Source organism: Notolabrus celidotus, chromosome 14 (assembly GCF_009762535.1).
Source record: "Notolabrus celidotus isolate fNotCel1 chromosome 14, fNotCel1.pri, whole genome shotgun sequence".
NCBI lineage: Eukaryota > Metazoa > Chordata > Actinopteri > Labriformes > Labridae > Notolabrus > Notolabrus celidotus.
Window position 1 is genome coordinate 27199315 of NC_048285.1, and position 15362 is coordinate 27214676.

The window sequence follows — 15362 nt, forward strand, 5'->3', positions numbered from 1 at the left end:
ATGCTAGTTGGTTGTCACATGTAACAACCAACCCCTATGTTGGCAAAATCATGCATGGTGAAGTTAGTTGGAGTGTGCAGACCCTACATTTGACATCACTGTAACTCAGACAGTGACTGCATGTAGCCTAGTTGAGAAGGTCATTATTGTTCGGCCTATTTGTTTGGTTCTGTATGTTGTTATATAGGCTGGCTTAAAGATGAGTTTCCTGTTCATGTTCCTTGCTCATTTTATGTTAAAATGCATTAAGTTATGTAGGCCTATCACTTGTCAGTGCAATTCAACTTTCAAATTTAGTTCTGCCTTCTTGCCTTTTTGAAAGATTTTTCCCATTGAAATACCATTGTGACAACCAACACCATAGTGTGTGACAACCAACCCCATAGTGTGTGACAACCAACCCCATAGTGTGTGACAACCATCCCCGTGATGGTTGAAAAACCCTGTTTTTCCCTATACATTTTGGGGGGCGCTTTTTCTGCTTTTATGATGGGACAACTGAAGAGAGACATGGAAATGTGGGGAGCAGAGAGGGGGGGAAGAAATGCAGTACATGTTGGCAGTTGGGAGTCGAACCGGCAACCTCTGCGACGAGGACTATAGCCTCTGTATGTGAGGCGCTTTGACCGTTAGGCCACCAGCGCCCTTGTTTTTTTTATTTAAATGTTTTTCTTAATATAGTGTCTGATTATTGCTTCATTTTGAATTTTTGATCTTCAGCAAAGCAGTTTTTGAAACTTTCATGAGAGTAAAATCTTTTAATTAAAACATTTTAAAGCTGTTATTGAAGTTGTGAATCCTTCTTTTCCAGTAAAACTAACTTGTGAAAAAGTATTTTGCTTCTACTGTTTTGTCTTTGCGCTCAGCTGGGTCTTTGTTTTGTCTCTCTTCAAGGCCCTCGTGAGTGTTTTTTAATCTTTGCAGATTCTCCCTTTTGTCTTTAATTCTTCAGTTTTATCTCTGTTTTCTGTCACGCCACTTGTGTTTCTTTGGCGTAAGATAAAAAGACCTGTCAGCAGCGTGGAAAAAATGTTTATAGCCTTTAAAAAAAATAAAATGCTGCTGTTGTCAACAAGCTGTAATGTATGCCATGTTACAGCAGATGGCAGTCTCACTCCACACACACACTAACAACTCTGCTCAGAGTAAACTGAGAGAGAGACAGCAGGGTGTGACACAGAGTGAAGATATCATGTGCAGCAGGGAGGAAATATATAACAGGAGAAGAATGCAGGGCCGGATACAGGCCAGCTTTTTGTCTCTATCAATAACAGCAGACTGATCACTATCAGTCTCCCTATTAGTGTCTCCACACAATAGTGACCATGGCAACCCCCTCGGTCAAACAGGGAACTCTGTTACGGGATAGCAGAACAAGAGCGAGTCCTCTTTCTGTCACATGTTTCCATCCAAACCACCTCGTCTATATTCTCCCCGTCTGTGTGAGAAGGCGAGGCGTGGTCAGTAAATCACCTGCTTGTTTGTGTGAAGGACACAGACCCAGCATTTATCTGACCGTTGTCTCACACGGCTGTTAGCAGTGCTCAGCCAGCTGAAAGTAAACGGTTGTAAATCTGTAAGAGGGATGTATGACTTTGTATTTCTCTGGCTCACACACGAAGGAGCTTGAGGCGTTTTTTTTCCCCCTTTAGGTGTCCTGTGCATCCAGATTTTTGTTGCAGCACACAAACCACAAACAGCTTGGTGCAAGCTCGCCGTTTAATTCAACTCACAGGTGGGTTTGTGAACAATGTTTCATCTCACAGGAGCCCAGCAGCAGTCCTTCCTCTTCTCACAAAGAGCCCTTTGAAAATCATGCTTTCACCATTCCAAACAGGCTGTCAGTCTGTCACAGAGTCCAGTACTCAGAGTTTGGGTGATGCAACAAAGGATAACTACTCTGTGTTTATGGATAGATACCAAGTGGCAACCTCTGGTCTCAAAATGAAGCCCAAGCGGAAGTGTTATAAACTGCAGTTCATCGAGGATCCCCTTGAGGCTGGATGCAGAAACAGCGGAAACCACATACACACCACTTAAAAAAAGATGATCTTTGCAGCAGAAATAAACATGTTTACAGCCGGGTTCGGCACACACTCTTAGGGGGGTTGAATTTTTTCTTAACGCAACCGTTCAGAAGATATTAAGATTACAAGTTTTTAACCATAAGAACATGACTGACTTGATTGACAGGCAGGAACACATAGCTGTTGGCGAGGAGGCTCAAACCCCGGCTCTTTACCTCACACTCTTTGGATGAGTTCAGCATTTCCAATATTGGCTTCCAAACAGCGCTCAGGAACAGATGGGTACAACTACGTCCATTATTCATACAGTCTATGGTTGAAACACACAAACCACAACAGCTTGGTGCAAGCTCACCGTTTAATTCAACTCACAGGTAGGTTTGTGAACAATGTTTCATCTCGCAGGAGCCCAGCAGCAGTCCTTCCTCTTCTCACAAAGAGCCTTTTGAATATCATGCTTTCACAATCCCATACAGGCTGTCAGTCTGTCACAGAGTCCTAGACTCAGAGTTTGGGTGATGCAACAAAGGATAATTACTTTGTGTTTATGGATAGATACCTGTGACTGCCTGCATTGCACATGTGTGAAAAAACACACTCAAATTAAAAGGGAGCGAAATCTGACAGAGGGGAGATTAGTGAGAGAAAGCACATTGTTCTTGAGGGAGATAACTAATTAAAAGAAGAAGCACGTGAGCCTCCTGATATCCCAGCACAATTACACTGATATGTACCAAATAACAAGCTATGACAACGTTCTCATTACTTATACTGAGTTTGGTATAAATTAAGAATCTATTTACATTAAACATGCTTGCAATCACTAAACACATCAAAAAACTCTGGCAGCTGTAGCCGTCTTAAGAAAGGAATATTATCAGTATTATGTAAATTTATGCAGCGAGATGATCCAAAAGTCTCACCATCGTCTGTTCCATTGTGAGAAGCTGCAGTGAAAACACAGAACTTCTATCTTTAAAGGTTATTATTTTTACTAAAGTGGATGGACTGAAACAAACATGTGTAAACATAAATGGACAAAAGGCACACGTCCTTACTTTAATGAAAATGGGTGCACTAACTTTGATGTCCTCACATTCATAAAGGCTTTAAAAGCTTCATTATTCAAGAATTCAATGCGTCAATGAGATTAATACATTTGATGATGTTGTATTCATGAATTTATGAGGCAAAAGATTAAAGTCCAAACATTTCTTTTATATTCTTCTTAATAAACTCAACTCCCAGTCAGGAAATAAAATCTCCACACTTAATTTTTTTGTTGTGTTCGTCTATTTAAGCATTGAACTTTACAGACTTTGCAGCACCAGCACAGAAAGCCTCTCTCACGTGTCAAACTTTCCAACAAATTCACCTCTGAAAAGGTACGACCTGCCCCCAATCTCTCATTTTCAGTCCACGAGTGACAGACCTGTTCCTCCAGGATGTAAATCACAGCAACAGACAGGCTGCACACGCCTGTACAAGGCGAGGAGAGGGGGATTGTGGGAGCTGTTGCAGCAGAGCAACGGATGGCGAGGGAACAGCGGAGCAGCAGGATCGTTTTCTACAGCGCTGTCAGGACATGACACATTCTTCTCCAGACTGCAATTACCAAATACCACAGAGAGACAACATACTGGAGTGGATTGGCAACGCCACACTGCAAAGACGAGCGTGTGGAGGCGCTGGGTCGGGGGTTCAGAGGAAAATGACTCCGTGATGTTGAAGAGAAGCCAATGACGACAAAGTTAAATTAGATCCAGTTTACATCGTATTGCATGATGGGATTACAGAACATTTCATAATGTGAATTAAGATTCCTCTCTTCATTTGTGTTTGCATAAGTTCTTCAGCAGGGCTAAAAGAGCACAGAATCATTTAAAGAGGAACTGCAGATTTATCTGAGCTACTTCAGGTCTGAACCTCATGACAGGACACTGCTGGAATTACTGGATTATAGCAATCTGTGTTTTATAATAATAATAATAATAATAATAATAATAATAATAATAATAATAATAATAATTATGATAATAATAATAATAATAATAATAATTATTATTATTATTATTATTATTATTATTATTATTATAATTATTGTTAATAATAAAACAAATAAAATAAATTACATAAATAAAATAAATAAAATAAATAAAATAAGTAAGTAAATTGAATTAAAAAAATAATAATAACAATAACAGTAGTAATAATAATAGTAATAATAATAATCAATTATATTCATATAGCGCTTTTCGATATTGTACAAATCTGCATAGGCGTCAGATTTCAAACTGTGATTCATTGATTTTGTGTTCAGTTGTTCTTAAATGTAATTGGTTACAGAGCTGTCAATCAAATAATTAGGTGCGTGGTGTCCTGCAGTGCTTAAGACCTGCCGCTGCAGGCGGGAGACGATCGCCAATCGCTAGTTGTGTATTTTCGTTCAGACAGTCAGAAGTTTATTAGTAGTAATCATCTTGTGCCTTTTGGTGTGCGTCCTTCAGGATAGAACCACACACACACACACACACACCTATACAGACCTACCCACAGATGATGCAATCTCTTGAGTGAACAAAGTTCCTGCCTGTGTGACTCGACCGACACCACACAGAGACAATCAATGTACTACCTCATCTAGCCTCCTTTTATCTCCTACAAATATACTCAAAGACACTTTAAAAAATAAATTATGTTATCATCATAAGTTATATATTATGAGCTCAAAATGAATGGAGAAAAAACTGATTTACTGTTTTAAATCAGCTCTGAACTTTCCAGGCTAAAGCTGACAATCACTCCCTCAGTATAGATTAATATACACCATCAAATTCATACAACAAAAGAATGTTAACACCTTATAATCAATGTCACTTGGCACCTTATGCTTCACAAATCCACACCTCCTTCCCCACTCCTTCACAAATCCACACCTCCTCCTTCCCCACTTTATAGCATTTTTTCCTAATTATACAGTGGGAGGAGTCGGGCTGGGACCTGCGGGTACAGTTACCCTTCAAACAATATAACAGAGCACAGTGTCATTAACAGCTCTGTCAAACTGAAACTGTGAAATTATCAATCACGCCTGTTAAGGTGTGTCAGAGAGCTGAGCTGTTGCAGCACAAAGTTTATTTATACTGAGAGTTAAATATGTAGATTACCTTCACTGAACTTAAGAGCTGTTATTAAAGTCACTAAAAGTCAATAAAAGGGTAAGAGGGTTTTTCATTCCTTATTTTGAAAGCACGCTGCTAATCAAACCGAAACGAGCGAGCGCTCTCTCCCATGCAGGAGTTGAGAACCGTGCGAGTCGATTGTCCATTAAAAACTATTAGGAGCCGTTTCAAAAGCCTGCATGGAAATTTGGCATTCACAAGCTGTTGGTTAGCCACGCACCAATGATCACAGAGCAGCACAGTCACAGCCGGTCATCAGACAACACAAAGGCATACTCACAGCCAGACCCCCATTAACAGCCAGCGGAGCCTTAATAAAGCTCAAGTGTCATTTTACACAGGTTGTCATTTACACGGTGAGCGCTCCTGATTGTTCTCTTGGGGGCTTCAGTGCTCTTAAATGACCTAAACAGGAGTCACTGTGAAGCAATTTGCTTTATTTCAGGGACAATATTGCAGATAAAACCCCAGGCGATTAACTCATTAAGTGCTGTGGGACGAAATGAATTGCTGCCTGAGCCCAACGCAGGTAACCTCTGGTCGTGGTCTCTAAATTTAACCACCTTATCTTTCTCATAACACTTAATAGTCCTAAAAACCAACAGTCAGACTCCTTCAGCTCACTGTGCTGTCACACGGTCTATTGAAACATCCGCCTGTGAGACGTCTCAACTTGTTCAGCAGATAACATGTCACACTAAGGCAAAGATCACACAGGGCAGGGCAGGTGGGTGGCATTACGTTTCATTACGGAACAACACACAACACTAATTTACTGCCTGTGCTGACAGCCTCTTTGAACAGGACCGGCCCCAAACAAAGAACAGCAGGACTGAAAGGCAGCAGACAAACACAGGCTCAATGGCTCCCCGTCCACCACCTTTGCTTCGACACGCTGGAAGCTATCTGCTCTTTCTTTCAGTGTCATTAGAGCCGGCAAATGACACAGTGACAGAGGCAGATAAGATAGCAAACAGTTCAGGACGGGCCTGCTCCGTCTGTAAATACACAGAAAGACTGTACTCTCTCAGCAGAGCTGCCATATAAGCACAAAGTGTTGGGTTATGCTGCAGCTGTAGCACTGCTATAATACATGTCAACAAGGGAAAGATAAAAAAAGACACTGGCTCCAGATTGCAGAGTACTCTGTGACCTGAAAAGACAGGAGCAGTGGGCCGAGTGGCTGAAGGAGGACAGCTTGAATGCACACTTCTTCTGGCAACTCTTCTGAGACCAAAACGCTAAAGACAAGGTCAAAGCCCAGTGTGCAGTCAATATCCCATCTGCCTGTGAGGTCATTGTGGTTCTGCCAATGAAAATGTCATGCAGACAGACAGCAGGTCCCAGTGGTACCACTATGCAAAGAAACCGGCAAAGCAGGGAGCCACTCAGAGCGGCACTCATGGAAAACCTCCGACCATTACCTCCAACAAGACCTGCACATCAAGTGATGTGACTTAAATCAATTCGCTGTTGGAACATATTCACTTCTGGTGTCTTCCACTGCTCTCACATTCAGAACTTCATCTCCTTTATTTTCCATCTCGCTCCCTCCCCTCCTTTGTCACCTTGTCATCAAGGAGGTCCTGTAGCTGTGCCAGCAGAGCATGGAATTGCAGCAGCACATCACAGCAGTGAGTGCTGTCTTTGGCCAGAAATCTACATTAAGTTTGTCCCTGCCTCGGTATGTCACATCACAAGGTCACTGAGCACTGGGGTCACACAGCCGCCACAAATGCAAATGAACCCCGCCCCAATCCCCGGCGACCGGCGAGGAGGAGCAGGTGTTTTATTTTCACATCTCTATCAACACTCTGCAGGCCAAAATTCATAAATTTATGACACCTAAATTATTTTATTGGCAGGCTTTCAACAAAAAAGATCCATCAGTATTCAAAGAGACGCATGTGGGTAAAGATACACCAACTGACGGCTCTCCTCCCGATGTCATGGGGAGCTGTATATACTCGATCTGCATATTTGATGGCTCTTAATATGTGTTGTCAGCTAATCTCAATGCACACACTCATATACGTGAACGCGCAGATGGGTTGCTCTCCAGTTGTAATAGTCTGCTTCAATGAGATCAGGGAGTGCGAAAGTGTAAACAGGAAATACTTTGATGTTTATCAGAAGACCAAACATCACAACACATGACGATTGAAACAAACGAGGCTCCATTTATGATGATCGCTGCCCTCCTTATGCAAATAGTCAACTGCAGGAGAAATATTCATTGGCCTCATGAATCATTTATCCCTCCTCATCAGAAATAAGATGTGCTTGCCAGCTCTTCTTGCCCTGCATCAAATCTCTCCAACTTCTGACACCGAAGGCGAGCTGCATTTCACACACGAGTAGTGTACTCCTGTCTAACTTGGCAGGTCACACTTTAATATGTGCAAATCATTTAAACGACCAGTGAATCATTTTAAATGTACTGTCGGGTTTGAATTAAGCTGCTCTGATGAAGAAAAAGTGAGAACATTAGGTAAGAGCTCAATTTCTAAATAACCTGTGCGATTAAAGCGTATGACTCACTAAGTAACCACCCTGCACCTGCTGTGTATTTTAATGGAAGTGTTTTTTGTCTGGAAATCGTCCTGAACCGAATTAGAGGTATTTTTTCGGTTGAAATGAGACACTGAAGAGAGGGAAATGATGGCGTCTGGCTTTGGACTGATGAAGATGCCTATCAGGGACGTATGTGATGAGTTTCCGAAATGACTTTTAGCCTCAGAAGAGATAAGTGTAGAAATGGCGATATGAGATTTCTTTGAACTTTCTGCAGTTAATTTAGAACAAAGTCTTCATCCTATCTAAACCATCTCCTTGACATTCTTTATTCAGCTCCATGAGTCCAGACTGGAAGCCTCATCATATTGGTGACTGTTTTATTACAAATGGATGCCCAGTATATGCTTGCAATGATTAAATAAAATCAAGTCTGTCATAATCCATTACAACAGCAACTCTATCCCATAATAAAGAGTCAGTTTCTGTTTTGATTGGCACTAAATGTCTTTGGATTTCTTCCTATCTTCATGAAAAATTCAGCACATAATCATAAAGTGTTGAAAGCTTGACAGCAGAGTCAGGGATTCAGGCAGAATGTGTCCACTTGATTTACAAAATGGGCTTTCACATTATAATGTAATAATAACTAAAAGCTAAACCACTCTAACATAAGAAGCAGAGTTAAATCTACAATCTTGGAATGATCTGTTCACTATATGTCTCTAGATGGTAGTAATAACTCTGGTCTATGAGGTTACAATACACCTAAGTATACTCTTCTACTACTCTGGTAACTCTGTATCTAAGTCATTTAGCCACAAAGGCAAAGGAAAATCTAAATCCATGAAGTAAAACTTGAGTAATTATAGTTGTCTGTACTTCTAAAGGTGACAGGATTTGATCCCCATACTATTTCAAATAAACGTGTGTATGATGGGGTGAAAGTTGAACTCTGCACAGTAACACAGGTAATACAGCATACACACACACAATCAAAACAAAACAAATCATGTACCCCTTCAGAATCTACTCACTTTTCTCCCTGCAGCTTGTTTGTTTTCACTATGAGGTCTTGAGTTTGTTCCTTTGCGGCCTGTTGAAGAAGAGTAACCATGTTTTAATAGATGGCTTGAAAACTTTATGTTCTCAGGATAACACCAATTGCTAACAATTAAACCTCCCTCTTCTGTTGTTATGAATGGTTATGTTTTGGGAAATAGATGTACAACAACGGAAATTCTGAAAGAGATGCAAAGACAGAGAACTGTACCTTTAATCTGTTAGTCATTTCTTCACAACACGTGCTCATGTCTTGGACATCTTCATGTACGCTTTCAAGCTCCTGTGGAGAGGATTGAGTCACAGGGTTAAGTCACAGTTACAACAGCACTGATGCAATACTATTTGCATTTAATTTGGCATGTGCTTTGCTTGAATAACAGGTTTCTAGGTTCTCCAAAGCACTGTCTATTCTTACAAGGGTTTTTGCATATAGTCTCCAAAACCCAACACAACCAACTGTATTGGCTGTGGCTCAGTGGGTAGAGTCGGTTGTCTATCAATTGGAAACTGCTCCCACTGTTGTTCAGCGTTGTGTGAATGTGTACGAATGAGATTAGCTAATACTAATGGTCCTAAACAGCAGCCTATACCACCAGTGAGTGAATGGGTATGAATTGGTGAATGCGACGAGTGGTGTGTAAAAGCACTATATAAGTCCATTTACCATTTATTTAAAACTTCATAACACTCCTTGAATTTCAAATTGCACAATGGCATCCCTTGGGACATGAAATGATATATACGTTTGTTCCATTATACCCGGGCTAGACATTTAATTAAATTAATTCCTGCACTTGGGTGCTGCTTCAGGATAATAAACTTTCTTGAAAAACTTTTTCCTTTGTACCTCTTTTACGTCCTTAAATATTCGGGCAAACTCCTCGTTGATCCCCAGGCTTCGTCTCTCGATGTCTCCGCGAAGATTTCTCCTGGTGCGCAGACTGTTCTCAGTGAAGAACACAGAGAGCGCCTTCAGAGCCTCCAGCATCTCCTGGAAGCACAGAATGGAAATTACATTGTTAGTCAGTCGAGGTGCAGAGACCAGATCTTATCTCACTTGACGCCTTTGGCTGCATCTTAAATGAAAGACAGACCCTAGAACAGTGCCTGTGTTTTTTTAAAAATGCTACATTTGTGATCACAAATTGCAGTTTATTTGCAAAGTAGTTGCACTTATAAATTGTCGATTGTTTCTACATACTGTCTGTATATATGCTCCATGCTGTTGAGTTGTGCTATTTAATTTTGACTTGTGCTGATGACCTGTTGGCCAGGTTGCCCTTGTAAAAGAGGTCTTGATCTCAATGGGTCTTATCTGGTTAAATAGATAGATAGATAGATAGATAGATAGATAGATAGATAGATAGATAGATAGATAGATAGATAGATATACTTTATTGGTCCCCCATTGGGGGAAATTCTTTTGTTACAGCAGCTTACAACATGGGACAGGGGAATACAACAATGTACTAACATAGTTAAAAAATATAATAACAATAATAATAGCAATGAAAGGGTCAAATATAATAGAATAAAATAAAATAAAATAAAATAGAATTAAATTAAATTAAAAAATTAAAAATAAAATAAAATATGGCAACTATTACAGATATATACACACTATGTACACACATAAAGGTTAAACAAAGGTTAAATAAATAAAAAATAAACAAGTGTTATCCCTGAGAAGCTGTCCCCCTTTGCAGACAAAGTACTGCGGTATAGTTAAAGCATAGAGAGTACAGGGGTGCATTTTTGAGGAAAGAAAGCACACTTTTAGATTATGTTTCCCTGTGTTTGCTTGTTAACCTCTTGTAATTTAAGTTAAGAGAGGGTACCTTACCAGAATTATACACACAACTGTAGCACCATGTAAACGTAGCTTTTTAACGAGTACATGCTTTAATTTCACAAGTTTTTACTTTCCCTTATCGCAGTCAACTGGTAGCAGTAACCTTACCTCTGAATAATATCCCATAGATTGAATTAAATACCTCTTATGAGGAGAATCTTGAACGTTAGTGACAGGGCTAGCTTGCAACATTAGCTCCTATAAGCTAGCTAGTGAGAAGCTGAAGATGTAACCTCACCTTGTCATTGTCGAGCCTCGTCTCCAGGATTTTGTTGAGCTTCCTCGACAGTGGGTTGTTGGTTTGAGAAGTGGAATTTGTGTTCTGAATCACTGTGGAGTTTTCAGTCGACATTTCTACCTTAGTATCAGCCATGGTTGTACACAGGCTCCTCCACGTCAACTTTCCCAATGATGTTTTGGTCCATCCGGAATAAACGTCCGGTATGCATGACGTTCCAAACAGATAGAACGTTCCGCTACTCAGTTATTCAATTTTGCACAAATAAATGTGAGTTTTTAAAGGAAATATATCACCAAAGTATGATTATTAGAATAATAGGTAAAGGTATCAAGCCATGATATGTTGAGAATCATGAGGGGTTTGCTTTTGATTGTAGGTGTAAGTATGAAGATAGGTTATGAAGATTTGTTTGGTGGGAATGATAAGAGAAATTAAGATATTAGTTTATTGATCCCCCGGGGGGAAATTCAGTTGTTACAGCAACCCAGACATAAGTACAATCAAGAAGAAGTTACAATAAGTAAAATGAAATTAAAATAAAATAAAGTAAAATAAAATAAAATAAAATAAAATGCACTAGAATGGCACTATAATAGTAATAGAATGCACTCGTATAATGCAAGAAAATAGTGAATAAGGGGGTAGGATTAGATAAGTTTTAACTTCTTCCTACTCCTTTGCACACATGTAAAATAAAATGTTTCAGTGCTTGCTAATGGAACTGATTGATTTGGTGTTTTTTTTTGTATAACTATTTCTTCTTTTTTACTTGTATGTTTTTTTTTCTATTTTACTTTTAAATGTTCGAAATAAAGACATCAAATCAAATGATAATATTTAATATATGTATAACTCCTATATCTGGATGATTGATTTTTTTCAAGCAATGATAACACATCGCCTGTTACAAGATACTAATTTCAGAGTCATGCTTAACAAGGCAGAGAGGTGGGCTCAAGGGGTGAGTAGCTTGTTTAAATAGATAACTGGTCTGGATAATTAGCCTGACTTACTTTCAAAGATTAGAGAGACTGGAACACAATTTTTAATGGATGCCCAAATTGAATACTAGTTTGAAGGATGCTTATTGGGAGGTTCATTAATTCTCTCTCTCTCTCTCTCTCTCTCTCTCTCTCTCTCTTTCTCTCTCTCTCACACACACACACACACACACACACACACACACACACACACACACACACACACACACACACACACACACACACACACACACACATACACACTTGATATAACTTGAAATTCAGTGAGAAAGAAATGCTGCGTTTCAATGCAGATGGAAATATCTAAATTGAATATTATTCAAATAGGATATTTTCTCAGTTTACTCCAGTATGTTAATATATTTTACCCTTTTCTGCACAATTCTGCGAATAATCATTACATGTTCCACAGGATTGGGCTTTTATTACTCAGAATGTTGGAATGACCTTTAAATGATGTAATTTCCCAGATGCCTAGGGGCTGGGCTTAGTTACCTGTTAAATAGCCCACCTGCTGTCAAAGAGTCCCTGATCCCCCATCCACAAAATAAGGGGCAAAGTGTGAAATTAAAACATAATTGACTGTGTCAAAAGTTAAATTTAACATCCAAAGGCGTTTTTAATATTATCTTTGACTCAAATAGAGTTTGATAAATGAACCAAATAATTGGGTTGTAACAGAATTGTGGAAAATCGTTAATCCCTGTCTGTCTGCAAGATTTAGTCCAAAAACGCATCATATTATTATATGGTGTACTTTTCATAGTATGTTCCATGTTCAACATTTCATGGCAGTAAATCAAAGGTTGTTAGATATTCAAATTATTACTTGCACAATTAAAGTCTATTAAATATGTTTTTACAAATGAAGAGTTCATTTGCAAAAACAGATGACTCACTTTTAAAATATTAAAGAAATGTTTCAAAAAACACGTTTTTTCTATTACAAGCTTTAGGTATTATCAACCAATGGAAGTTGGGTGGCTTCTATTAAGTCAAAATGACATTACTAATTAGTGGTATCTTAGAAATGTAACTTTATTAAACATTTATATCAAAGGAAATGTGTTTTTTGAAAAATTATAAAAAACTGAGATGTCTGTTTTTGCAAATGAACTCTTCAAATATTGTTTGAAAACCTGTCAGTGGCAGTGTAGCCTAACAGTAGTACAACAACAAAACCTTAATATAAATCAACACAATAACTTAATTGCTAAATTCATCTCACGTTCCTGAATTTCATGCTGCGTAACCATAGTGCGTAACCGTGCGTAACGCAATGTAGGCTATACAGTTTGCTTACCTGATTGAGTACTGTTCGTTTCAGGTGTAATCTAGCAGTTTACGAGGTGTTCTTGAATGCATCATGAGCATGTAGGGAATGATAGTAGCAGTGAGTCCAGCCTCTGGGTGGGGATTTGTGTGATTGATGGTCACCTCCCGAGAGTGTTTCATGGACTCGCCCCCTCCCTGCCCCGCCTCTCTCTCTCTCTCTCTCTCTCTCTCTCTCTCTCTCTCTCTCTCTCTCTCTCTCTCTCTCTCTCTCTCTCTCTCTCTCTGCCTCTCTGCCTCTCTCTCTCTCCCTCTCTCTCTCTCTCTCTCTGAGCAGGAATGTGGAAGCATTCTGGAGTCCAGTCAGTCAGCGCGGCACGTTTGTCCACCGCTCAGGAGTAAATTATTGATCTTTGCCTCAGCTGAATGTATTGACGAGGAGGAAGTGACTCGCAGATCATTTGATCACTTTTTTGGATTAACATCTTTTCGTCTAAGGCGTTTTTTTTCCTCCTCTTTTCTTCCACGGCTGAAGAAAAAAGTTTGCTTTGAGACCAAACACAGCTGGACTCTGCAGATGGAAATAAGCACCAAGTGTTCACCGAGCCCACCTTTTTCCGGAGCTCTCTCAGCATGTAAGCTCTCTTCTTCATTTCCCTTTTTCTCTGCCCTGTTTTCGTTATTAACATTCCGACAGTGTGAGCCCTGCGATAACAGCGTGAGGTCACCCCGACGAAAAATCACTACAGCCTCATATATGTGGAGGCTGCTCCTGCAGCACAGACTTCTAAAGTACACTTCATATTCATGTGGCTTTGTGATATTGATACGACTATTTCCATTATGTCAAAGTCTCATGCAGCACATCATTAACTGAGCTGTCTGTAGCTTCATTATAAAGTTAATAAGTTATAGGAAGGTTATTGCTCTTTGGTAGCAGAGTCATGTCTGTCTTAATTAGAGCAATCCAACACTAGTTATAGAATTTGTCCCAATTAAGGTCAGACTTTGAGATGAATAGTTAAATATGTTTCCAATATTAGGACTGTTTGTAAGATGATTTTCCACTGTGGCCAGAAAAAAACACATCCACACTATCTGTCCTCAGCTAGAGGCTTACCTTACTTTTTGTTTTGTTTCGTAAGTTTCATTATTTATTAACATTCCTTCAACACAGAGGCCAACACTCTCAAATGGAAAACTGTGAAGGAGAATAGTGAGCTTATAAAACTCCAGTTGATGGCTTATTTGCATGTCTTTAATGCAAAACTGATGCCACCATGAATCCAGTCATAAATAAGTTCATACAGTTGAACCAGCCCTTTTATAAAGGTAATAAATTCAGTCCTTATCTGCTTTCTTCCTCATGTCGTAAAGCACTTTATGGATAAATGTCTAACTAATGAGGCTTTTTTATACTCATTGAGATTCGTTCCTCTGTATATTGAGGGAAGATGCATTTCAAATCAGAATAAGTTTCTGGATTTCAACTTGTCAAGCTGTGATTTATTTGATGCCAAAGCCACCAGCTTGTTCCTGCAGATGATTTGTCTGGCAGAGCTCAGTCTGAATGTGTCTCTCTCTCCTGACAGGGACCCGGAGTCTCTGACGAGGTGAAGACTGCTGGTGTTAAATGCTCACTGCGAGGCTTCCTGCACACAGTGACTGCTCATAAAAGTGCTGTTGGTTCAGTGACTGTGTGAACCGTTCACAGACTGTTTACCATGGCGTCCAGCCTGACATGTACTGGTGTTATCTGGGCCCTGCTGTCTCTGCTGTGTGCTGCTGCCTCCTGCGTCGGCTTCTTCATGCCCTACTGGCTGCTGGGGACGCAGATGGACAAGCCTGTGTCCTTTGGCACCTTCAGGCGCTGCTCCTACCCGGTCAGAGATGAGGAGAGGCAGGCCACCGTGATGCTGGAGCAGTGCGGGCGCTATGCTTCCTTTAACGGCATCCCCAGTCTGGAGTGGAGAATCTGCACAGTGGTGACAGGGGTCGGGTGTGGCCTCCTCCTGCTGGTGGCGCTCACAGCTCTCATGGGCTGCTGCATCTCTGACCTCATCTCACGCACAATCGGGCGTGTGGCTGGAGGCATCCAGTTCGTTGGAGGTGAGTTTTTGTATGCTTGATGTTGAGTTTGTTTATGTTGCCGCAAACAAGCCACAAGCCACAACTTGACTGACTGAGCTAGAGATGTGATTGCAACCA

At 40.1% G+C, this 15362-nt stretch overlaps 2 protein-coding genes across 5 annotated transcripts in view; one reads left to right on the top strand and one right to left on the bottom strand.

Annotated features, from left to right (window-relative positions):
• cog6 (component of oligomeric golgi complex 6) overlaps positions 1 to 11093 on the bottom strand; it is a 32726-nt gene extending 21633 nt beyond the window's left edge. For 2 of the 4 annotated variants that reach the window (XM_034701446.1, XM_034701448.1), the window contains exons 1-4: positions 10879 to 11093; positions 9636 to 9779; positions 8997 to 9068; positions 8761 to 8819 (exon numbers count right to left, since the gene is read on the bottom strand). In XM_034701446.1, coding sequence (XP_034557337.1) covers positions 8761 to 8819; positions 8997 to 9068; positions 9636 to 9779; positions 10879 to 11013 — 410 coding nt within the window. In that variant the 5' untranslated portion in view covers positions 11014 to 11093. The remainder of the gene's footprint in view (positions 1 to 8760; positions 8820 to 8996; positions 9069 to 9635; positions 9780 to 10878) is intronic. The other 2 variants (XM_034701445.1, XM_034701444.1) reach the window with 1 other exon arrangement.
• Positions 11094 to 13454: 2361 nt separating this feature from the next.
• Positions 13455 to 15362, top strand: part of LOC117825972 (LHFPL tetraspan subfamily member 6 protein) — a 46821-nt gene continuing 44913 nt past the window's right edge. Inside the window, exons 1-2 of the mRNA XM_034701989.1 lie at positions 13455 to 13789; positions 14747 to 15263. Of these exons, the coding sequence (XP_034557880.1) occupies positions 14879 to 15263 (385 nt within the window). The 5' untranslated portion in view covers positions 13455 to 13789; positions 14747 to 14878. The remainder of the gene's footprint in view (positions 13790 to 14746; positions 15264 to 15362) is intronic.